The 26368-nt window shown below is 43.0% G+C and overlaps 1 protein-coding gene across 1 annotated transcript in view; it reads right to left on the bottom strand.

Annotated features, from left to right (window-relative positions):
• Positions 1 to 6191: 6191 nt before the first annotated feature.
• CDKAL1 (CDK5 regulatory subunit associated protein 1 like 1) overlaps positions 6192 to 26368 on the bottom strand; it is a 637141-nt gene continuing 616964 nt past the window's right edge. The window contains 1 exon segment of the mRNA XM_027603153.1: positions 6192 to 6748. Within this exon segment, the coding sequence (XP_027458954.1) occupies positions 6560 to 6748 (189 nt within the window). The 3' untranslated portion in view covers positions 6192 to 6559.

Raw genomic sequence — 26368 nt, 5'->3', positions numbered from 1 at the left:
TAGGTCATGGTAAATAATCCTTTTAATATGCTGTTGAAATCAACTTGCTAATACTTTGTTAAATATTTTTGCATTTGTGTTCATAAGGGACATTGGTTTTCCATTTTCTTTTCTTGTGGTACCTTTATTTGGCTCTAATATCAAGGTAATACTGGCCTCATAGAATGAGTTAGAAAGTGTTCCTTCCTTTTTCATTTTTTGAAAGTGTATGAAAAGGACTGATGTTAATTATTCTTTATATGTTTGTGAAGCCATTTGCTCCTGAACTTTTCTTTGTTCATGCTATTCAGGGAAAGTCTAGTGTTTAAGGGAAGAAAGTCTTACTGCAAGGCATTTTCTTAAGAGGGCCAAGGTCCACAAAAGAATTTTCCCAGCGACCCCTACCAGCACAACCAGTTCAATCTAGTCTTCACTCACCAGATATGTTTAATTTTTTTAAGATTTTATTTATTTATTTGAGAGAGAGAGAGAGAGTGTGTGTGCATAAGGTGGGGGAGGGGCAGAGGGAGAGGAGAAGCAGGTTCCCTGACGTGGGACTTGATCCCAGGACCCTGAGACTATGACCTGAGGTGAAGGCAGATGCTTAACGGACTGAGCCACCCAGGCGCCCCTTGCCAGATATGTTTAAATTACTTCTGGCTATTTCAAAACAGATCACACCGGTAAGAGCAAAGATATCACAGAAATTCCTCCTGCCAGGGGCAGAGACTCAGAAGATAGCACCGGGAACTACATTCAGAACTGTCATCAGAGTCATTCCAAAGTGACTTTTCAAGGGAGATAAAACTCAATTTAAAAGTAAGCTGTTGTTTGTAACTAGCCTCATTACTTATGCATACAGTATGTGGATGGTATGTATGCTTTAGTTCACAAAGATTGGACCCAAGTATAACAAGTCAACAACATGCTTTATATCTATTTGAAAATCTCTAGGTCTATTTAAAAACCACACGTTTTATTCCTCTTTATGTAAACTGTGGGTAAAAACAGAAGTTAAAAGCCTGGACCCTGGAATCAGACAGCCTGGAATAACGTCTGTAGTTCCTATGATTAAGTAGGCATATTAAAAGCAGATTAGATAAACCTAAGAGTTAAAATTTCTAGTTCTTAAGCTTTTCTGAATTTCAAAGTTTTCTCTTACCTTGATCCAAGGTTGAGTTTTTAAAGATATATATATGAAATATATAAATATGTATATTTACATAAATATATTTGTTAAATTATTTTTTTTCTGCTATTCATAAGTGTTCAGATGTCTATTAACTAGGAAGACCATAAGAGACCAAATGAAACTCTCTGCTTCAACCTCTACACAGTTGGGATATTTTGGCTATGGAACCAAGAAGCTGTACTAGTGGGAAATAATTGACAGAAAACTAATGAAGAAAAATAGTATCTGCATTTCCTTTTATCCCCAAGGCAGGGTGGGGGAGGGCATGACTTCTAGGTTTCCTATTAATCTGCTTGCTCTTTTCATCGTAGGCCATGGAAAATCTCCTTCTTGATCTTAGATTGGCCACCCAAATCTGTGCCCCACACCATTCATTAATTTGATCTCCTCAAATACAGCTGCAATTCATTTTCTTTGAATTTTTCTTCCTTTGTTGCATTTGTTAGAATTAGACTCTAAGTCCCTTGAGGCAGGAATCTTTTTATTCCATATATAATTCTTTTGGGTGGTCGTGTGTGAATATCAGAATTTAAAACCACCTAACCTTATTTCTAAAATTGGTCTTCATGTTTAAGTGGCTAAAGTAAATCACCAAAGGGGAAACAATTACGTGTGCCAAGAACATACTACTTGATATATGTGATCCCATTTCATCTTTCAACGACCCTGAAGTAGACATGTCTCTCTGTTTTACAGATGAGGCTCAGAAAGTGGCCTGGCTAAAACTTAAATCAAACTTTTGCTGATGTCAAAAACCTCATGCTTTTTCCCTAAACTATCTGCCTCCAGTTTGTACTGAGGTCTGAGGAAACTGCTGAGGTCGGAATCCAGTTGGTTCAGAACCTTGACTCCTTTACGGTTCCTTAACTCAAATTTTATTTTTTTTTTGTTTTTAAGATTTATTCATTTATTTGAGAGAGAGAGTGTGCACGCATGAGCAAGCAGAAAGGGGGAGAGGAAGAGAAAGAGGGAGAGAGAGAATCCCAAGCAGACTCCCCACCGAGCATGGAGCCCAACATGGGGCTCGATCCCAGAACCCCAAGATCATGACTTGAGCTGAAACCAAGAGCTGGATGCTCAACTGAATGAGCCACCCAGGCGCCCCAAGTTTTACAGTTTCAACACCATAAATTCTAGCTCAATAGTTAGGCAGGTGCAAATTTATTAAACACATGCTATTAATAAATTAAAAAACTAAAAAAAATCTTTCAAGAAATAATTAGGACCCCAGGTTGAATATAAATTTGGCATGGATCCTCTACATAGGTTGCGCCACAGAGCTGAGGTTCTCAAGCTTTCTCAATTCATGGCACTCCTAGGCCAACAGAAACAGCTGACCATCCTGTTTCCTAAGTAGCTAGGTACTAACAACTTAATAAATACTTGTCTTTTTTTTTTTTTTAAAGATTTTATTTATTTATTTGACAGAAAGAGACACAGTGAGAGAGGGAACACAAGCAGGGGGAGTGGGAGAGGGAGAAGCAGGCCTCCCACGGGGCAGGGAGCCTGATGCAGGGCTCGATCCCAGGACCCTGGGATCATGACCTGAGCCGAAGGCAGACGCTTAACAACTGAGCCACCCAGGTGCCCCTAAATACTTGTGTCTTAAATATCTTACAAAATATGTGTGAAAAAAGTAATACGAGTCAGTTGAAATAAATATATTTTTATTTTATTCTCAAATGACTGTAATTACTTATTAATGGAACACGTGCATCCGTTGGGTACTGCACAACTTCTCAAACCGTGAAATAAGATTGTCTTCAGTTCCTGTTCCACATTTTCACTTGATACTTGCTTTTTTGTTACAGCGACTGCCTAAAATCCAGTCTTTGACATGGCATCATGGAAAAGTGTGCATTCCAGTGTTGAAATGGAACCACTTTGAGCGACTGGTTTGCATGGCATCTGACAGATGTCACTATTTCCCTCAAACATTTAAAACATCCTGGGGTGCCTCAGGGGCCAGGCAAATCTTAAGAATATCTTTTTTCCTCTTTCTCTTCTATCTTTCTCTTTTCCTCTCTCCCCACCCTCTTGCCCTTCCTTTCCTTCCCTCTACACTCATGTTATAATGATAAAACTTCTCGAGGTTCATTTGTAACTCCAATTCTCTCCCTGTGACTGAAATCTTCAACCTGGACTGAAGTCAACAGGAAAACATATGTTTTGACTGAAAGACATATGGAAATCTGATGTTCAGACACATTTCCCTAGCAACAAAGCAAAGTTTTCACCAAAGAATTTTTTTACATTATCCAACTGACTATCTCACACTTGATGAACTGAGGAAGACAGAATGAAAGAGAGGGAGAGGGTGAGGGAGGGAGGAAGAGAGAAAAGACACTGGATTAATAAATCTTTATTTAAAAACGTGATGATAGGAGGGGGCCTGAGAGGTGACTAGTCACAAGGATGGGGCCCTCAGCAACAGGATCAGTGCCCTCATGAGACGTGGAGAGCACCCTCCTGCTGCCTCCTGAGATGCACAGGCAGACGGCCACCTGTGAAGCAGGGAGTCCTCACAAGACACTAAATATGCCAGTGCCTTGACCTTGAACTGTCTAGTCTCCAGAACTATGAGAAATAGATTTCTGCTGGTTGTAAGCCACCCGGCTGATGGTGCTGTTATGGCAGCCTGAGTGAACCGAGACAGGTCTCTTCATAGCTTCCTTTTCAGCAGGAAGAGTGAAAGAAAGAAAAGAAAAAGGAAAGAAAAGAGAAAAAAAGAAAGAAAGAAAGAAAGAAAGAAAGAAAGAAAGAAAGAAAGAAAGAAAGAAAGAAAGAAAGAAAGAAAGAGAAAGAAAGAAAGAAAGAAGAAGAAAGAAAGAAAGAAAGAAAGAAAGAAAGAAAAAGAAAGAAAAAAGAAAGAAAGAAAGAAAAAAAAAGAAAAAAAAAGAAAAAAAGAAAAAAAAAAAAAAAAAAAAAAAAAAAAAGAAGGAAGGAAAGAAAGAAAGAAAGAAAGAAAGAAAAGAGAAGAAAAGAAAGAAAAAGAAAGAAAAAGAAAGAAAGAAAAAGAAGGAAGGAAGGAAGGAGGAAAGAAAGAAAGAAAGAGAAAGAAAAGAAAGAAAAAAGAAAGAAATAGAAAGAAAAAGAAAGAAAGAAAATGAAAGAAAGAAAAAGAAGAAGGAAGGAAGGAAGGAAAGAAAGAAAAGAAAAACAAAGAAAGAAAGAGAAAAAGAAAGAAAGAAAAAGAGAGAAAGAAAAGAAAAAGAAAAAAGAAAGGAGAAAGAAAGAAAAAAAAGAAAGAAAGAAAAAGAAGAAAGAAAGAAAGAAAGAAAAAGGAAGGAAAGGAGGAAGGAAGGAAGGAAGGAAGGAAGGAAGGAAGGAAGGAAGGAAGGAAGGAAAAGACTTGGGCACTAAGGGAAAACATGAAAAGAAAACAGAGGCACATCAGCAGCTGCATTCACAAACAGCAAGTCAACCGTCCTCTCATGGCTGACTCAGTCTGAGTCAGAATGGTCTACGTCATCCTATGCTGACAGCTCCCCATCTCAGTGGCTTCACACAACAGAAGTTCCTTTTTTGTTTTACCCATGTCCAGCACGTGCTCGACGCACTCCCTGGGGGACTCGGGCCGAGGAAAACTTCATCCTGACGTGTGTGCCCATCATCACCCTCATGGCGGGAAGAGCATATGGTGACTGTGCCTCGGAGATCGGTCCCTTCCACTCCCATTGCATTGGCCGACGCAGGTCATGAGGCCAGGCCCAACTCCAGCGGGGTGGGAGATGTGCAGGAGCACTGTGGCCAGGAAGGAGAGGAGCGGGAAAGGGGGATGGCTCTCCTGAGACTGAACTTGCTCCGAGGACTCCCCCGCCCATCCTGTCCACCAGAGGACTGTGCTGTCAGCAACCACCACACCCTTCCCTGGTCTCTCCCTCCGGCAGGAGGTCATGGAAAAAAGCAAGCTGGGTCTTCAGACCATAGCCACCCATCCAGGCAAGTGCTCACCAGGACGGTGCTTTGATACTTCCCAAACCTCTGAGCAAAATGATGTTGTGGCCCAACTGGGGGTCAGAAAGAGGAGAGGTGGAGTGGGGTGACCCCGTGCGGCGGAAACAATCCTTGAGAACCCCCACCACAGCGGGGGAGGGGCAGTGGGGCTGCTGGATGGCTGGGTGTGCACTTTGTTCATGGGAAGGACAATGGAAGGGAGCAGAGTGGAGGTAAGAACAGCTCAGAGCAGGAGGGGAGGAAAGAAACAGGGGCGGGGTAAGAGGGAAAGAGTGAGGGAGGGGCGAGCTGGGGACTACAAACACCCTGCTCATCTCCGGTCAGGGAGGGGTACAGAGCTCTTCCTACGCCCCACACAGTGTGACTCACTAGCATCCCAAATGAATGTTCCCCTGGGGGGCTCTGGGAGGGCCCAGGCAGGTCCTCTGCACTGGAAATGGGATTTCCTCTTAGAAGCACAGACCAGGTTCTGGAGAAATGTACTAACACGAGTTTTGTTTTGCTTTTCCGTTTTGTTAGCTCACCACCTGATGACAAAAATAAATTTTAATTCGGATTCCTTAAAAGACACATAAAAGGAGGAGCTGAACAGGGGTGTGGGTTTAAAGATGAAATGTCCTACGGTAACCAGAGGACACCTGATTTCCCTGGGCCTATACGATCCAAGTAACATCTAAACTCTGATGTTCATAGGATCACTTAGTACATTGAGTCCTTCTACTGTGAAATAAGCCATTGTACTTAGTAAAGGCCAATGATGTCAGGTAGAAATAAACATTTGATGTCATCGGTCAAAACTGTCAGAGAAGGGGCACAGCTGGTTTTAGACAGATCCAGTTTTTGAAAGTCTGTGTGTGCCGAAGAAGTGGGTGATTCCTCACACTTCTCAAAAATGTCACCGAGAGTCCTTTACTTGGCGACTCTGCCTGTGCATTCCAAAAGAAGTCTTGTTTCAAACACAGGTTTCCATAATAAACTTTCCAGCAACACATCTGCTGTGAAAAATAAGATTTTTGTGGCATTTTACTCTAAACAAAGCATAAAGAGAAAGATACATTTTTAGATGTTTATTGAAGACTCAAAATTCTTCCCACATCAGGAAAAGATGACTGGATCCGCCGTACAATTAAGTTCTGACTTGAAGACTGGAGGTTTAAAGAAAATGCAACCACTTGCATTTCCTGCTGCAAATAAACCAAAAGGAGCTTAATTCAAAAGATATGCTATGGCAACAGTCAGTAGGAGTTAGGTCAAATAACCGATGGCCCAACTCAATGGGAGACACGGTAAGCCTCATTAAAAAGCACGCGGGGGCAGTGCGACCAGTATAAATTCCGGCTCTTGGGAGGACTGATGTGGTTGCTTTTCTGTTCGTTGCAGGTTTTAATGAGAAATTTAGTCTTCTTCACAAATGCTTCCTTTAGTTGTGCTTTAATTATAGATTTTGACCAAAAAAGCCAGAAGGAGAGCAAACAGAGCCAGGCCCACAGACGCCCTCAGCGCACAGTCTTGATGGAGTCTTTGCAAGCGGAGTGCCATTCTGGAGCTCGTGGGGTCCCGCCGAACCACAGAAGTGTGGGGCACCAAGCTCAGGTGATTCCCAAGTCTATTTCTGAAGTCCTATGAAGATGGAAACATAGAGGGGAAAAAAATGATTTTAAGATACAAAACAGCCCTACTGTGACTATCTGTCAAGTAATGAGTCCCTAGAAGAAGCTGTCTTTTATTTTTCTTTATTGAGATGTAATTGACACATAACATTGTTAATAGTTCAGGTGTGCAGCATAACGAGTCCGTGTTTTATGTACTCCAAAATGACCACCACAGTAAGTCTACTTAACATCCACTGCCAAGCATACAGTTTTTGTTTTTGTTTTTCTTGTGATGAGAAATTTTAGGATCTCCTCTCTTGGCAACTTTTCAAATATGCAACACAGTGTTGTTAATCCCAGTCACCGTGCTGTGCATGACACCCCCTGGGCTTACTCGTGCTGTAACTGGAAGTTTCCACTTTTGACCCCTTTCACCCATCTCGCCCACCTCCCGACCCCCACCTCTGGCAACCACCAATCTGTTCTCTGGATCTATGAGCTCAATTTTTTTTTTTTTTTTTTTTAGATTTCACATATAATTGAGCCCATATGGCATTTGTCCTTCTTGGACTTAATTCACTTAGCATAATTACCTAAAGGTCCATCCATGTTGTTGCAAATGGTAGGATTTCCCTCTTTTTTATGGCTGAGTAATATTCACATATACATACACATACACACACAGGATATATATCCCACATCTTTGGATAAAGACACTGGACACTTAGGCTGTTTCCATATTTTGGTTACTGTAAATCATGCTACAATGAACACAGGGGTGAGTGTTTTTGTTTTCTTCAGATAAATACACAGAAGAGGAATTGCTGGATCGTATGGTATTTCTGTTTTTAACTTATTGAGGCACCTCCATACTGTTTTCCACAGTGGCTGCACCAAGTTACATTCTCTCACAACAGTGCCCGTTTCTCTACATCTCTGCCAACACTTATTTCTTGTTTTTTTGAAAACAGCCATTCTGATAGGTGGGAGGTGATAGCTCACTGCCGTTTTGATTTGCATTTCCCTGATGATGAGTGATGTTTAGCATCTTTCATGTACCTGTTGGCCATCTGTATGTCTTCTTTGGAAAACTATCTACTCAAGATCCTCTGCTCATTTTTTAATCAGATTGTTTTTTTGCTAGTGAGTTATAGGAGTTCCTTATATATTTAGGATATTACTTATCAGATATCAGATATAGGATCTGTAAATATTTTCTCCATTCAAGCAGGCTGCCTTTTTGTTTTGTTGATGGTTTTCTTTGCTGTGTAGAAGCTTTTTAGTCTGATGTAAGAAGAAGCGATCACTTATTTACTCCTTTAGCACAGACACATTCAAACACCCACCATGGGCCATGTGGCCCCAAGTTAGGTATGGATAAATCATATTTCCTTTCTTTGAAGTGTCAGGCCAAGTTCATGATTTTCTAGATTACACGCAAAACATATGAGAGGGGAGGAGAGAGAGTTAGTTTATGGAGAATTAAGGCAGAATTCATGAAGCATAACATTTATGTAGAGTGGAATCCTATCAAAAATGTACCTTTTAGGGATGCAACCACATCTACTCAGCAAAAAAAAAAAAAAAAAAAAAACGAATGACATAGTTTTTTATGGATGTCATTTCATTCCGCAAACATATCCCTCCAGGTGGAGATTCCTGGCTGCCCCAAACTTGAAGACGAAGCTGAAGGGTCTGGGTGGCCAGAGGGACAGCCAATTCAGCTCCCTCCGGTATGCTGTCTAGCTGTGATCACTAGTGGGGAGGGAGAACCTGGCTGCTCTCTAGACGGTTCTAGCCTTTCAAAGTATAACTTTAATTCTATTATAGAAGATCTCCATCTTATGTACAGGCTTTAGAGTTGGTGCCTCCCCTACTGGGACCCAAAACACCACTTTGAGAGACGGAGGTGGGGGGGGGCAGGGGAACACGGATGGGAAGAACAATGTGGGGGGCCAAGGGGGCAACCCAGAGGCAGGAAAATATCAGGTATGTCTGTGGAAGAACAAGAAATCCACAGCAGCACAAAATGTGTTTCAACAACATTTTACTTCGCTTTTTCTTCCCTTCCAAGCTCCCTAAGAATCTCTTGTTGACACCTGTGTCCTCTGTGTGGAAACTGAGAGTTGCAACTCACCACGCATGGTAGACATGCGGAAACCGTACTCTCCAGAAGGAAACCGTGGCGGGAATGTGCAGGGTAGACTGAAGGGAGGGAAGAGAATGGGAGTAGGTGATCCAGTGGCGAGTTGAGGTGGGAGATGATGAGCACCTATGTTGGGATGATGGCAGAAGGCTGGGGAAGGAGGGACAACAGACTTTTGATGGAGAACCCACAGGATTTGAGTTCAGATGAGTGAGTAACGAGAGGTATGAAGAATAGGAATGGGGATGGGGCTTGAACTCATGACCCTGAGATTAAGAGTTATTTGCTCTACCAACTGCGCCAGTCGGGCACCCCGAAAGGGAACTCAGTTTTGATGGGGCACATTCTAAAGAGTGGACAGAGTGATAGGATTAAAGTGATTGTGAAGGATGTAATTCCTGAACCTAAAGTTTTTCCTCCTTGACACCCCCATTATTTACCATACCATTCCAGAATCTTGAGATGGGGCCCATCAGGCTGAATGTTAAACACACCAGGGCTTTTACACATGAAAGTGGTTTGGAATCTAAAAAGCATTTGTCAGGATTTATGTATCCCTGTGCATTAATGTTCAAAGATGAAATGCTGAAGATTCTAGTCTGAAATGTATTTAGCATAGAATTTGGAAAAAGCTAGAAGCTGGAATTGGGTTTTCTAGGGTTTGTATCTCCTACAAAACCATAATGATGACCAATGCTTGTGTGCAGATAGGACCTTCAGATCTCAGGGTAAAGTGACTAACAGTTTTTCTAGTTCTTTCCAAAACTTAACAAAGTTTTCTTTGGCCCAAAATAAAAGTTGCCTTCTAGAACCCTGTCCAAAGGAATAGGATGACACTTAAAATATAACTAGGTTTTGTTTGGCAAAAAAAAAAAAAAAAAGAATAGGAATGGGGAAATGAAAATAACTTTTAGAATCCAGTTTCCACCAGCTAATGCTTCCATGTGATAGACGTGCAAGAATTCCTGCTTTGACTCTAGGAGACTAATGGCAAAGTTAAAAAAAAAAGAAAAGAAAAACTGCTAACCTCAAGGATAAATCTCTCAACCCAACGGCAGTCGAATCATGATTCACTTCTGCGCTCACAGGTGTTTGGACCGACACCCTGCTGGTGTCCGTCCCTCGACAAGGGGGCACGCAGTGGAACAGATGAGCTTTCTTTCCTGCAGCGGGGGGGGGGGGAGGGGGGCATGACCAGAGCTCAGAGGTGCACCCAAAGCTGCCCCTGCCCCAGGAGACCATTCTCTTGTGAGACTGGCTTTCCGTGTGATATTTTGGAGCTAAGAATATGTTGACAAACTTTTAGTTTGCCTAAAGTAGTCTTCATATCTCAAGGACAGCACTCATCTGGACCGGGCAGCCCGGAGAGAGAATGCAGTCCTTCGCTACAATGACATAAGTGATGTGAGTTCTTCAAGTGCAACGAGGCTACTTCCCCTCCGGGTTCTTGGACCTGCACATCTGCAGGGGTAGAGCGGGTACCTGGGAAGTGTTCAGATGTGACTAAGTGAGTAAATGGGGGTGTGTGTTCCAGAGGAGGTACAAACGATCGAACACGTGCCTCTCCATGTCCCTTGTGACCCACGTGTCCTGTGATGGAATCAGGATATGAATCTACATGAATCCTAAGTTGCTGCCTCTAGAGATTAAATAAAGCATCACTTCTTAAATTTGGGTTTACGAGACCATAACTAAGAGGCTGATTGATGTCTCCTTGGCCCGAGTTTGACATTTTTGAGTCACACAAGGCTTTGAGAAGCCAGTGAAGACTATAGACTGTTCCCCAGAAAAATGTGGAGGTGCCCATGCCCACAGGCACACAGCGCTACTCATGCTTCCATGTATGACTTTAGGAAGTTCACAGACATCCTCACCAAGGAGTAGATCCAGATAGCATGGGAGCTGGAGCTTTCTTTTTAGGAGAAAGTGCAAATACAAACTTAAGTACAGGGCCTTGGAAGGGGCCCCTCCAAGAGTGAGCCAGGGAAACGCAATCACTCCTGGCTTCAGGGAGAATCCACCTCTGTTCCACCCATCATTCCGAATGCTGGGCCCTGGTTCTACACCTGCCATTCCAAGCTGTCACTTGGTGATCACTGGTGTCAGGCCTGGGGTCAGGCTGACCTGGGCAGTACTAGGCCACGTCTTCAAGCATTAAGCATCTGGTTGAGTTTATAATACCTTCTACTTCACAAAGCTGCAGTGTAGCTAATGTGTTTGTGTTCTTGGCCTGAAAAAAACCCTTGACTTTCGATGACTATTCCACAAAATTTCGTCTCCTTCTTCTAACTCATTTGCCATAAAATTATGCTCCAAATATGAAAGTTACTTATTGAATTACCATAGTGGATTACCCGTAGTTGTGTTCTTCCTTGGGTATTACTTTATTCACTTCCACGCCCCTGTCCCTGCCCCCCACCTCTCCCGGCAAACACCTAATCCGTCTGACCGTAATGGACCCCCCCCCCCCATTTCCAGCATACCAAGTCTGCATCACAGAATCTCATGGACAGCAGGAGCGTGCTCGGGCGGCCGCGCCCACCTGGCCTGCTGCTCTCCCTAAGATCAAGGTGGGCACTTGACAAACAACGCAGCACAAGAGGGAAAAGGTAGCCTGTCTCTACCATACTGGGCTTCTTTTATATCTTCACCTTTTAGTGATCCAAGATCGTGATTAAAAGAGTTTGATGACATATTTTTAAATATAAGATTGAGAAAAAGGCTTCTCAGCTGACAGTAATCAGTAGGAAGCTAGCTTTGTACATTTCAATTGTCACCACCACTGTGATACTGAAGGAAAAGTAACTTAAAAATATAGGAGGGACGCCTGGGTGGCTCAGTGGTTAAGCGTCTACCTTCAGCTCAGGTCATGAGCCCTGGGGTCCTAGGATTGAGTCCCACATCGGGCTCCCTGCTCAGCGGGGAGCCTGCTTCTCCCTCTGCCTGCAGCTCCCCCTGTTTGTGCTGTCTCTCTGTCAGATAAATAAATAAAATCTTTTAAAAAAATATAGGAAAACAGAAGGACTTTCTCCTAAAGTCCAAGACACTCCAACATCTAAACATACAACTATGGCAGACCTCTATATAGTTAGAAGCGAATAGGAAAGAATGTAGTACTTCTAAGACCCAATTTAGACACAAAGTGCTTTTAGGGGAGGTGATGATAAATCACCAATGCTAAGGTAAAAGGTTACATGTGCACACCGACACAACACACACACACACACACACACACATACACACACATACACACACGGAGAACAATGTATATAACAGACTTAGAGAAAAACTTAGTATGGCCAATAGTTCTGGGAAGTAAACAGAAGGCTCAAACCTTCCTTAAACTTCTTAAACATTACCAAAGATTATTCATTCTTGAAATTCAAGATGCACTTCCATCTCTCAAACGGTAACACACCCCATATGAGAAATGTTATTGCTTGCTAAGACTAAGCAAACACCAACTCTCAAACTTACACTTTTTAAGAAATCAAACTCCACTGAGAAATGCCTTTTTCAAAACAGACAAGAAATTTGAAACGAGGCAGGATAGGACCTCTGTTCAATCAAAAAGATCCCTGTATTTATCCAGTTATAGTAAATTAAGGACAACACTGAGAAAGTGTTCACTTTGATTCACATGGGCTATCCCCCTGCTTTGTAAATCTCACTGCTTCCTTGATTAATTTCTAAACATTCTTGCTAATTTTTAAAGCATCCTATTAATTTTCAAAAGTACAGCTTATCAAATCCTATTAAAGTAATAAATCTGGTAAAGTAGAACCAAGTACCTACACTGAAAACAAAACCAAACAAAAACCACTTTGATGTTCAGGAAGTCTACGGATCAGATTTCAATCAGGTGCAGATAAATGAAGACTTCGGAAAAAAGAACGCAGTCTGGCTGGGGGGTAACAACAGTCCATCTTGAATTATGTCTTTCTTAAGCAGCTACCCGTGCATGGCTGGGAAGAAGAAAGAGGAGCTTGCCTACACCCGAGCACATGCAGGGCACCGAGGTCACATGGGACCAGTGCTGGGGGCACGAAGGGCCTTGGTTCTGGCCTCTAGTCCCACCTCCATGTTAGGATTTGGGAGCAAACGATTTATCTTCTCTGTTTCCACATAAAATCACCTAAGAAATGGAGATGCTGTTAGGAGGGTCGAGTGAGATGTGCATATTAAGTTTTTTGAGCATGTAAAACTCAAGATTAACACATTCCCTGGTGTTTTGTGGTTCTAATGGAACTGGCAAACTGTCTCAGATATTCTTCTTGTAAAAATCATAAAGTTGCTATTTTATTTGCTTCTCAAATATGATTAACTGATTTAGGCTATTTTTGTCCCTTCTGCATCAGCAGGGGACACACGGTATATAATGAATGAGCATGGGTTTCAAATTCTGGCAGGGCAGAAACTGAATCCAGGGTCAGACATCTGGCAGCTGTATGACCCTGGACAAGTGGTTTAAACCCCCGAAGCCTAGTTACCTCTTCTATGAAGCAGAGATATCAATATGTACCATAAGGTGATGTCAAGAGGGTTTGAAGTAATACGCCCAGTGCCCGGGTGGGGTGCCTGGAATGCAGAAGGTCTACATGAAGGGCTATCGTATTACATCCCAGCAGTGTGACCCGGAACGTGGGGAAGCCCAGAGCTCCCCACAGCACTTAGCACCAGCACTGAGACAAAGATGTCCCGTCCTGGGTACTACCCTCACAAGCGCTAACCCACGATGGAGAAGCTCTGCCTCTCTCTGTGGAGTGAGCCTTCTTGAACGGCTCTTAACTAAAACCATCTCACATGTGAAGGGAAACTTGGACCCACAATTTATGAAGAAGGGTTCACCAGTCACACGTGCCAGAGGCTCATTTTTATATCTGCTTTTTCCTTTGATATTTAGTTTTGTTATAACATCTTTTTTCAAGGAAACTAAAAAGGAAAGGAAACAGGTCACTCTCGATTCCACAAAGGTTTTAGGTTCTGTGCCTAGCCTGAACTAGCCAGCTCCCCTCCTCCACTCTCTGCCTGCCCCCTGCTTCCTCTTGAGATTGTTTTCCCAGGGCTCAGTCAGACGGGACCTCCTGCAGGAAGAACTCTCTCAACCAGCGCACAGCCCCAGAGGAAGGAGGTGTTCCCCCTCCGTGGGGCTGGGCATCCTGCTGGCCGGCCTTCATCATGGCCCTTGTCGGTGGTAGTAAGTGACCTGTCTACTCCTGCAAGATCCTATGAGCACTCCTCGGGAGGAGCCTCGCCAGTGCACGCCCAGGGCCCAGCACCGATGGGGGTGGGCAGTGCTGGCTGAAAGGATATTTGCCTTTCTACCTGCTCCTTAGTACTAGAGACGCACATTTTATACAGGCGCACATAGTCTTTCCATATAAATTGACATTTACCTATTCTTGGCTTTCTTATTAGATTGTGGGGTAGTTGGAACAGAGGGTCAAACATCATCGATACAACACAGTATAAAAATACAATAGTACCAACAGGGAAAAACTTGCCAGCAGAGAAGTAGCATGGTACATTAGTTTTCTATTGTTACTTTAATAAATTACCGTAAACCTCAGGTTTTAATACAAATTCATTCGCTTGCGATTCTGGAGGTCGAAAATTCTAAAATCAAGGTGTTGGCAAAGCTGCATTCTTTCTGGCAGTTCTAGGGGAGAATTGGTCTCCTTGCTCTTTATCTAGCTTCTAGAGGCTGCCTGTATCCGTTGGCTTGTGGCCTTTTCTCTCCGGGTTCAAAGCCAGTAGTACAGACTTTTCAATGAGGATCCTTGTGATTTACGCTGGGCCCATGGGAATAAACCCAGGACAATTTCTCCATCTCGACCTTTAATTGAATCATACACCTGAAGTTCCCTTTGGCCATGTAAGGCAGCACATTCACAGGTTGCTGGGATCAGGACGTGGGTTATCGTGTGTGTGTGTGTGTGTGTGTGTGTGTGTGTGTGTGTGTGTGTGTGTGTGTGTGTGTGTGAGTGAACACATTATTGTGCTTACCATTCCTGGCATATGTGACTTCCCTGTGTTCTCACTGTCCCACCAGAAGGTGTGCTCAATTCAGGCAGAGCTGAACCAGCTGCAGGAGAGAATGCACTCCAACAGAAGCCTGATGTTCTCCACATTACAGGGAAAAGGGGTGCAGGGCACCTCCCAGTGACTGTACTGCTGGCTGGCTGTGAAGCCTCCTGGTGGAGGAAGATGGGGTCCCCAGGGCTCAGCCTCTGCTCACACAGACCTGCTGAGCCACCATGCTTGTCCTACTCATGGCTTTTTCAGCTCAAAGAGATAAGGACCTGAAGGAGGTGGTCAATGAACAGAACCTTCTCTGCAGGGGTATTTGTACTTCTATGTGTTCCTTTGCCTTCTACATTTATATTTTTGTACAGGTGCAAACATCTTATCCTTTTCTTGGTTGGGTTTGGCCTTCCAATGGAAAGTCATGCCGTTCACAGGCCTCTCATGCAGTGCCTCCTCCCCCCAAATATTTATAACTTGCATTATGTGATATGGCCACAGAACCAGCCTAAGGATCCAGGAGGACATGTGGACGACAGCCTCTATATAAAAACACTAAGTAGACACGAAGCATTTACGCACTGGTCACCACGTGCCCAGCACGACTCTAAGTACTCTATATGCATTCTTTCATTCCCTCCAAATTCCCAGGGAAGCTGTTAACATGACTTAATCCCAACTTGCCCTATTGATGGGGAGCAGGTATCCATGGTGAAGCCGATGAGAGGCTTCGCTTCAGCCTTGGTAATAACACATCAGAGGTACGTTTCTAACGCCATACAGAGAAATGAGAAAAATCAAGGCACAGCGTATCAAATGACTATCAGGATTGAGATTCCTTCTAAGCCGACTTTATCCCCTCTACTTGCTACTGCAGCTCACGGACGCAATGGTGGTGTTTTGCGTTTCTCTACAGAAAGGCCATTCTGGGAAAAGCCAGGTCAGGTCCTGCAGGGACGCTGCACCCCACCTGACCTGCAGTTCTGAACCATGCCGAGACTTTGTAAATGGGACCCAGAGAAGGTACACTGCTGCGTTTTCTCTGAACACACACACACACACACACACACACACGATCTGCTCACATTAGAACATGTTGCAAAATGTGTTTTAATGAGGAAGAGTTGGGCTGGTTCTGCTCAAATAAAAGATACCCCTGGAAGAGAGTCGCCACCTGTCTTCCCGTCTCGCCGTGCAGCGTCTAAATGAGTTCTTCTGTCCCTGACACCTGCAGGCGTTGCACGCTGCCTTCCTCGGATTGACAGACACCCTGTCCCCGCGCTCCAGGGTCAGACAGGGACGGAGGGTGCCGTGCTACCTTTCTCCACTACTCTTCCAGACAATTCCTCAAACTGGGAGCATCTTAATATCATATAATTAGGAATGCCCGATTCTCTCTGAACCAAAGATCTTAGTTGTTTCTAGTTCTTGAAGACTCTGCGAAGAATGTTCTATGCGCTGTCCATCAGCTCTGTAGGTACACTGGCTACATCTTTTCATTTATTTGGGGAAAATATTTACATGATAAAACCTCTGTCACAGAGTTACATGATGAGGGCACAGTCCTGTCTGTATCACTTTTGGGCACAGGCAATTCTAAATTCGGCATTATCCGCATGTAATTTCCCCCACATCCTCTCACCTCAAATGTGTAATTGCTATCAGGTCATTAAAATTGCAAAGAAAAAAAATTTCAAGCCAGAACACACCGCACACACAAAATCACTATGATCTTGTTTTATACCTTGTTTTGGTGACAGCAGAGTAAATACAAGGCTTTGCTAATAAGGCCAAAAATAAATTATTAAACTATCTGCCATATGATCAAATGCATTTCAGATTATATTCTGAGTAATTCTGCCTTGACATTCACCAAAGGAAGAGCTCTGATGTGCCTCTGTGTGGTCTGGGTAACCCTCTCTTTCAGGACGTGGTCTGGGCGACCCCTCTTTCAGGATGCCCGATCCTCTGACTTCAACTGAGCCAAATGAAAGAAAGAGATAATCATACCAAAAATCAAAGCTCGGCGTCGACTCATCACCTAATTATTGTTTTCTGTCACGTCGTAATTCATCCGACTCAAGAGATACAAAAACAACTCTTAAGCTCTGAACTTCTTTTAATGGATTCAAAATATTATGTGTAAATTTTTCTCATGGCTCAAAGGCATTGTTAGAGCTTTAAGGGAAAGCTACTAGAGATGAAGAAAAAAATGTCTGATAGCTCATAACTCAAGTTAGAGTTCAGCACCACCTTCTTGTTTTTTTTTAGCTGAGCCTGCACATATGGCCTATGCAGAAAATCTATCAACACCAAATATGTGATCAATGCAAGGAAATTATGTTAAAATATACATTACGCAGTGCAGTATGCTATCAGAAAAGACCCTCAAAATCTCCTGACTCTGTAGAGTCTGCTTTAAATACAAAATCATCTTCATATCTGAAAGTTATCTCTATCATAATTGCATTTTAATTCCCAAAATATACACTTAAGGAAGCACCTCTTAATATAAGTATCTCTAATGGAAACTGTTGCCTCAGTCCCTGATAATTGGGAATGAACAATGGTGGCGGTCCAGTCTTTGTAAGGCCTCCTCAACCCTCCAGTTGTGGTCTTCTACCTGAATTCTGCCGTTTTCTTGAAAGTTCCTCATCTTTCTCTAACTTAGCACCATGTGTCCATTCAAATGCCTGACACTGGCCTAGTTCTTGGCTTGTTACATTTACCAAATAAGTGCATGGAGTGCAGGGTAGAAGAAGGGGGTCTAGAATTAATAACACAGCATAAATATCTTTGCGCACAGTGGGGTGTTGTCATTTGTTTATACGTAACCTCTTTAGTTCTACAAAAACCAAGGGGTTGCGAGCTTTGCCGAAAGGTATGTTACCAAAGGTCTGGCATCTTAGCTGGAGATGCATTCATTTTTACTTCTTATTCATTGTGATTTAAATTTTACTAGCTGCCCTTAAAACCCAAGCTATTTATTTACTCTGTCAAAATTTGGAAACTACTCTAGAATGTATATGTAGGTCTCTTTTAGAGCCACAGATGTATACACAAATACAAATACAAATACACACACACACACACACACACACACACACACACACACACACACACAGGACTGGAAATAAAGAAGGAACCAAAAGGCTCCCTGAGAACTATGAAGTCAGTAATCACCATGTTCATGATGATGGCAGAAATGAACTCCTCTAACCTGAAACATTGGCTGGAAGTATGCATCTGTACAAGCTAATGTGGCCCCACCAGTGTGGCAAAGCTGAAAAAAATTAAGGTGAATTGGATCCAGATGCTTTCCTGATGATGAAGTCTTTTCGATAATCTCTTAAGCTCCAACTGAAACCACCCTCATTCCATGGAGTATATACAGGAAGCTGTGAACTAAGATGTCGACAAACGGAACAATCAGGTGTACGAAAGTTAATCTTGAAGCAAGCAATTCAACTCAAAATAATTACGCCCAAGTATTTCTTCCCACTAGGTAACCATGAGAGTGTGTTGGCAGATGTTTGTGTTTTAAATGAAAAAGAAGCCATGTGTGATGCTAACCACTATTACAATGCAACCCTCCCACCCTGTTCTAAGCATCATTTTCAATGACACTGGGAATATGGTTCTAGCATTACTGAGCTCCATGAACTGTATAAAATGAATAAAGGAGATGGCAGGTGCTTTGTTCTGTCCAAAGAATCTCATAAATGATGAGCTAACATGTAAAATGTTTCCTACAGATCACTGTGATAGTTATTCAGCTAGGAAAAATTCAGATGAACCAGTTAAGAAAGATTACATGGTATGCACTTACCATGATTACATTAAAATTGGCTGTTTGAAGCAAGTTCACATCTGTATTTCCCCCTCACTTCCAAAATTCCATTATGTGTTCTTCTAAAACTCCATCCCAAGGCATGCTCATTTCCCCTTTCTATTTCTATTTTGAATATGGATAGTTCTTAAAAAGTAAAAAATAAACAACCCTACCAAATGTCACTGAAAATAATAGAGAAAATTAATACAGGGAGATTTAATTGTTTATATCACCATAAAAGGGTGGCAGGCAATCTCCAAGATGGCTCCCAGTGATCTTTGCCTTCCAGTATTCACATCCTGCTGTAACAACTTCCCTCTTCCCCTGACTATGAGCTGATCGGCCTTGCCTCTAATTAATAACACTCAACATAAATGATGGGATGCCACTTCTGAAATTAGGTCACAAAAAAAAAAAAAACACCTCGTAGCTTCCCTGTTTCTCACTCTCTCTGCTTGTTGCTCTGAGGAAAGCCAGCTGCCTTGTTGTGAGGTGTCCTACGCTAAAGCCCACATGAGAAGAGACTGAAGGAGACCTCTGCCCAGTGGCCACGAAGGATCAAGACCTCACTGCCACAACCCATGGGAAATGGAATCCCACCACCCCCACACAAGGGAACTTAGAGGCAGCTCTTCCCCCAGTTGACCTTTCAAGTAAGGCTACACGCCTGGTCAACAGCCCGACTGCAGCCTCCCAACAGGCACGGGGCCAGAGGCACCCTAGCTGCGCTTGCCCAGATTTCTGACCCACAGACGCTCTGAGATAATGAATTTTTTTTGTTTCAAGCTGCTAAATTTTGAGGTCATTTGTTACACAGCAATAGACAACTAATATAAAAAGATGACAGGTAGAGGGCTGGAAACTGATTCACATATATACTGAGACGTGATTTTTATAACAGAGGCATTTTGGACTGCTAGGAAAGATGGACTTCCAATAAAATTTTCTGGAACAATTCATTATACACACATAAAACAATGAAATTTGACTCCTACCCACCATCCTTAAAAATTAATTCCCGGTAGATTGATTATTTACCTGGGAAAGGCAGAACTGGAAAAATTTTAGGTAATGTGGGCAGAAAACCTTTCTAACCCATAAGGCAGGGAAACCATTCTTAAATCACAAAAATACATGAAATTCTAAAGGCGCCAATGAGAGGTTAAAAGACAAGCCACAAACAGAGAAGACACGTGCTTCACATACAGCAGACTGCAGACTTTTATAATATAAAGAAATCCTAAAAATCAAAAAGGTATCAACTCAACAGAAGGAAATGGGCAACAGACTTACATAGACTCTTTATCAAAGAGGAAATCTAAATAAATAGATCAAAGAAATTCAACAAATGTATACACATATGCCAACCTCATTTGTAATTAGAGAGCACAATGAGACACCAATTCACAGACACCGTGTTGTCAAAAGGTAAAACCATCCAACAGTTGAGATTAGCTGGACTGCTCTTAAGTTTTGTGATTGTGTCACAAGGCATTTATAGTGGCAAGAGTTAACTGATATATAAGATGACCAGATATTGGGTCTTGCAATCCTTTTAATCAGGGATTACCTATCTGTCTATTTCTATCTCTAACACAAATACATTCATTCATTCATTCACTCAACAGACATTTCCTAAGCATGTGCTCTGCCGTACCAGGCACTGTTCTAGACATTAAAGACAAAGAAAGGAATGAAGCAAAATATCCCAGCACTTATGGATGGAGTTTCCATTTTAGTAAATGGAGACGAAGAAACACGTAAATATGTGGTGTGTCTGACAGGGAGATTTTTCATGGAGAAAAATGGGGTAAGGATAGGGGTGGTTCTAGGTTGTGGTGGGGGTGGTTGTTTTATAGAGAGCTGCTCAGGAAGGACTCACTGATAAGGCAGAATTTCAGCAGATACTTGAATGAAGGAGATGACAGATGTGTCACATAGGCATCTAAGAGAAGCAGGTTCTAAGCAGAGGGACTGGGAGGTGGAAAGGCCCTCCTGAGGGAGAATGGCTGGTGTGTTCACATTCAAGGAACAGCATGGAGACCAGTGTGGCTGGTTTGGCACATTCAAGGGCTAGAAAGGTCAATGATGACATCACAGGGGCAATGGCGGGGCCAAGACACTAGGCCTTATAGGCTGGGACTTTTGTTTCCACTGTGAGCATGAGGAAACTGAACATTTAAAAAACTTTTTTTTATTATGGTAAGATATATATAACATAAAATTCACTATTTTAAATCATTCTCAAGTGCACAATTCACTGGCACTAATTATATTCGTCATGTTGTACAACCATCACCACTATTTCTAAAACTTTTTCACCACTCCAGAGACTCTGTAACCAGTAAGAAATAACTCCCCATCTCTACCTCTAGCCCCAGGTAACCTCTAATCCACTTTCTGCTTCTATAAAATTTGCCTATTCTAGATCTTTCATATAAGTGGAATCATATGATATTTCTCCTTTTGTGCCTGGCTTATTTCACTTAGCACAATGTTTTCAAGGTTCATTCATATGGCAGTTTGTGTCAAAAATTCATTTCTTCTTATGGATGAGTCAAGTTCCATTGTATGTATATATCACATTTTGTGTATCCATTCATTTGCCGGTTGACACTTGGGTTCTTTCCCCTTTTTGATTATTGTGAATAATGCTGCTATGAATACTGGTGTACAAGTATTGGCTTAAGTGTCTGCTTTCAGTTTTTGGGTACATATGCTGGGTCATATGGAATCCTTGATGGTTTTAAACATAAGGGAGACACGATCTGATTTATATAGAGGGTAGAAACAGGGAGACCAATTAGGCAGACTGTGTTTATTTTCAGATAATATAGTACAACACAGAAGAGGAAATTACCTCCTACAAGAAAATCTAAAAGAAAAAGATCTGTAGCAAATAACACTATCCTCTACCATAGATGTTTTGCGATTGTTCAAAGGAACTGACCTCATCTAAGGGTATCAGACAAAAGAAATAGACACGCAAAGTCAGTGAGAAAGGGGAACTTAAATCACGATCGTGAATATTTATTTTAGGCAACTAGACTTTACAAATGCTCTCGCTGGTGATATATGCACCTGAAAAAACAAATGACCAAGTCCTCTTCTCATAGTATGTATGTGATTCGGGCAAAACATCACCCATGGCCCATGGACACAATTATCATTAGCATCTTGATTAACTGGGCCCAGATAAATCTTCACTGACTATCACACGCCCCAATTTCACACCACATATTCATTGATCACTTCCTACATGCCAGGTAATGCTCTGAGTGCTTCCCATGCATTAGCTCATTCGTCAAAATCACCCTGTCAGATTCTATTACTCCCAATTTATAAGAGAGGAAACATACCTAGAGAGGGTAAGTGATCAGCCAAGGATCATACAGTTAATAAGAGAGCCAAAAGTCCAAATCCACACAGTATGACTCCAAAGCTCATGTGCTGAAGAGATACTCTCTTTCAGAACGGATATCTGCAAGAGAGACAAGCCCTGGGAGCCAGGAGCTTCTGGAAGGAAAATGCTAATCTTGATAAAGTACATCTGCAATGGTTCTTTGCTTTTGTGGTCCTTTAGCTTTCTCAAGTGGTGGCAAATCTGAAGGGCAATGCATCCCATTTTTATAGGTTGACTTCCTAACAGATAACTGTTGACTTGACATATGGCTTGAATATTTATGTTTCCCAGTAATTTTATAGAATTGCACTGGGGAGACAGCGGGCAGGAGAAAATTTGTTTCTCCAAAACCCTTTAAATTTAAAACACTGCAAACTACGTTAGAAAACAGAAATATCCATAGTTCTGTTATTTGAGGCACATCTCAAAGTCAATACTGTGAGTATGATGGGAGAAACAGGCTGTCAGATTCATCATTAGAAAGGAAAAGGGAAGAAAACGCAAATTTATGGTTAGAAGCATCCCAGGTCTAAAGTACTCATCCTTACAGTTTCCATGAAAAGAATTTAAATTTGCAAGATTATTATCAATTTAAAACGGGGCTTTTGCAATCTGCTTATCAGGATGTCAAATGACTTCCAAGAACAGGTTGTGTAGCTTGACTATGATTTTTCTTTCTTAGTCGTGGAAGAATATACTAATATCCCAAATTGAAGTAATAGATTTATTTTCAACTTCTCTGCCTGTGGTTGAGAAACTATCCATTCTACCCTGCATGTCACTGAGAGCCAAGTTCATTTAACAAATATGTCCCGAGCACCAACTAGAAGCCGGGCGCTGTGCTGGGCCTGGGGAGCTGGTGGTGAGCAGGACAGACAGGGTGGCCCGGTGCTCCTGAGTTTTTCTTCCCACAGGTGACTGTCATGGTTATGCTCATGTTCAAAAACTTTCCAACGGGCCACAGCAGACGCTTCTAGCATTTACCCACATCTTCTCCTTACTTATTCATAAGTATTTCCCAAACTTTTGAAGTAGGTGGGGCCATGTGAATATTCTGATCAAGGGCTGTGAACAGAAACGTCATCTGCCGCTCCAGGGCTGAGGGAGGGAAGAGCCTGGCTCTCCAGCAATTCTCCGCTTGCCGTCAGCCTGGGTCGTCCCTGAGGGGCTGTGTGGAACAGACCATCCTGATTCCAAACTGCCCACCACAAGGTACTAGATGCGTTGCAGTGTGTGCAGGAAATAGAACTCTGTTAGGTGAAGCCCGAGGTTCCAGAGTTCATGCGTTCATGCAGCAAAGCCTAACTTCTGTCTCATGCTATTTGCCTTCAGAACCCAACGGTCTCCCCCTTCACAGCCAACACTTCCCACGGCCTCCCACCGGCCCGCGTCTGCGTATGGATGCCCACATGACGCCACCTCTGTTCCTGTGCTTTCTGTCCCTTGACTTGTGCTCCTTTCACACCAAGAACAATGTCCTTCTTCACTTGCTTGACTCGGCCCTTTCCACCCTCCAAGCCCGGTTCTAACCCCAGCACATGCATGACACCCTCTGCAGTGGAAACTGTTCCAACAACCTTGTCACGCTGCCAGGTCTCCACACGGAGCATTCTTACCACTACAGATTCCAAGGACCGTCTCCCATCCCCCTTTGTCCCTGGGCACAAGCTTGAGACCCAGGTTCCACACTCCGAGGCCATGCCGTGAGGCCCTGATTGTGGAGTGAGCTTCGTGAGGAGGCAGACGGGGCTTGGGAGCTCTGCGTTGAGGTGCAGGGTGGGGGCAGAGGGAACACTTCTTATCAGCAGCTTCTATGTGGTTCTGGGTGTTGTTTCTGTTGCTCTAGCAGAGTCTACTCGCCAGCACTTCCAACAATTCTGCAAACTGTATCCCTCCCTTCCTGTTTAAATTAGATGAACGCTCTTCTGTTGTCTACAAAGAACCCTGACCCACACAACCCCTGATACCTCCAACCGTCAGAGATTCCTAGCTTCCAATTTCTTATTGAGTACTTGCTATGTTACGTATTTTGTTTCAAACACATATTATCTTCTCTTCCCAACTACACTTTCTTTTCCCTGAGGCAAGGACCACATCCTAGACTTCTGGGTCCCAAGCAGTGCTTAGCAAAGTGATGGGTCTGCTTTAGAAATTGATGGGATGGCCGCGTAATTCATCTTCCGAACCAGGATGTGGTGCGGAGTGAATAGAGGGGCACCGTGATTAATGACATCAGGACAACAGGTGTAAAGCAAGACTGTCCCAGGCAAACGAGGCACACGGCCATGCTAGCACGGGTCACTGCCGACGGAGGAAAATGGGAAAGACATCCGAAGGAAGAGTAATGTAGTCACAGCAAGAGCACGAAAGTGCAGTTCAGGACACATGAGTTTAGATCATCACAGGAGAAAATCCTCTCCTGGAGTCTCCCTCCTCCCATCCGTGGGGATAGGAGACTGGGCCTACCTGACCTTTCATGTTTGGGTGTTGCTGAGATACCACTTTGGTTTTTCTAAGAAAGCTTTTTCTATTTGGTGCTTCTATGATGAAGAATACCTTCTGCTCTTAATGAATTCATTTTAGACTTGATAAAAATCGCCCATAAAACTTTCACCCCGAGAGCCATTATGTTGCACGGGGAAGCTAATGTACCTACGTAAGACCCCCTCCCTCACCTCAACCCCGGCCTACCAGGGTCCCGATGAAGAGCAGTATTACCAGAACAACACCCAGACTAAAACCTCCTCAAAGGCCAGATCACATCTGTTATTTCTACCGCCAATATTTGGGCCAGTGCCTAGGTAACATTATGGTTGGTAAATGTTGAAACCCACCATAAGACGCCAGGCACAACACGCATGACGCATGTGTGAACAATCCAGTCGCAGGGGGCCTAGTCTTTTTCCTTCCTTGCTCTGGGAGTCTGCCCCTGCCTCTGACCTCCAGCTCGCTGTGCCTTCTACTCCCTCCTGCAGTGTGGACAACGGGTCCAGAGGGAGGGACGGCACCTGCCCCAGTCCCCCCTCTGATGCCTCTTTGTGAGCGAGCACAGCAGGGCTCTTGTGTTCTAGATCCTGTGCTCTAGCTGCCCTGGCCGAGGCTACAAGAATACAGCGAGGTAACACAGGTAAAGAGGTAACACAGGTAAAAAACCTTAACGTCGCACACATAGGAGAGGCACACTGACTGGGAGCTATTATTACTATGGAGGTGCAATTAGTTTCTCGATGCATGCAGTTCCCCTCACCATGCCCCAGTGCCAAGCCTCAGGAGGAGGAAATTATCGTCAGTGGCTGCACAAGTAGTGATGCAAGAGGAATGAAAGCTACTTGTTGGGGCGCCTGGGTGGCTCAGTTGTTAAACGTCTGCCTTCGGCTCAGGTCATGATCCTGGGGTCCTGGGATCGAGTCCCACATCGGGCTCCCTGCTTGGCCAGAAGCCTGCTTCTCCCTCTCCCACTCCCCCTGCTTGTGTTCCTTCTCTTGCTGTGTCTCTCTCTGTCAAATAAATAAATAAATAAAATCTTTTAAAAAAAAGAAAGCTAATTGTTGAGTGGCGGGTTGCTTGGATGATACTTTGGATGGTAAACAAGCACGTACACAAAAGGTACTGCAAACATACTAAGTGCATCCTGAACTGACATAATCACCTGAGTTCAGCTGTAATGCCCAATAAAATATATAGCTCAGCAGTACAGAATAAAATCTATGTATCTAGATGGCGTCCAGATACACCCAACTATGTCCCAACAGGTGGGCAAAAGACACTAATTGGGTTCAGTATGAAAGAAATGGACTAAATATCAAATGTACTATGTTTTTCATGGTGTGTGACACCAATTTAACATACAGGCAATGAAGAAGTCAATCTTATATAAGGTTTAAAAAGAAAAAAAAAAAAGAAATGAGAAAAACCGTGTGGGGTTGGAGCCGGTATCTTAGGGGTAGAAAGAAAATAGGAAGGAACACATCATCATTTGCTTCTAACACGGTTAGCTGATCTGTTTGAAATTAGATCCACTTTCAACTGTTTTAACTTAATTATTAAGCCATTTCTTAACCTCATGAATGCAGTTTTCATGTGCTTTCAAATCTGGCCCTGAACTAATAGACCCTTTCACTTCAGTGGTTTTGGAAATGAATGTTAGATGAAGAGGAAAGCACTTTAATGGTGCTTTTGTAAGGGTCAGAGCTCCGAAAATATAGTATGGTTTGTACATAAAACTCAGTACACCTGAATATCC

Source organism: Zalophus californianus, chromosome 7 (assembly GCF_009762305.2).
Source record: "Zalophus californianus isolate mZalCal1 chromosome 7, mZalCal1.pri.v2, whole genome shotgun sequence".
NCBI lineage: Eukaryota > Metazoa > Chordata > Mammalia > Carnivora > Otariidae > Zalophus > Zalophus californianus.
Note: the sequence above shows the minus strand (reverse complement) of the source record. Positions and strands in the feature narration are given on the sequence as shown.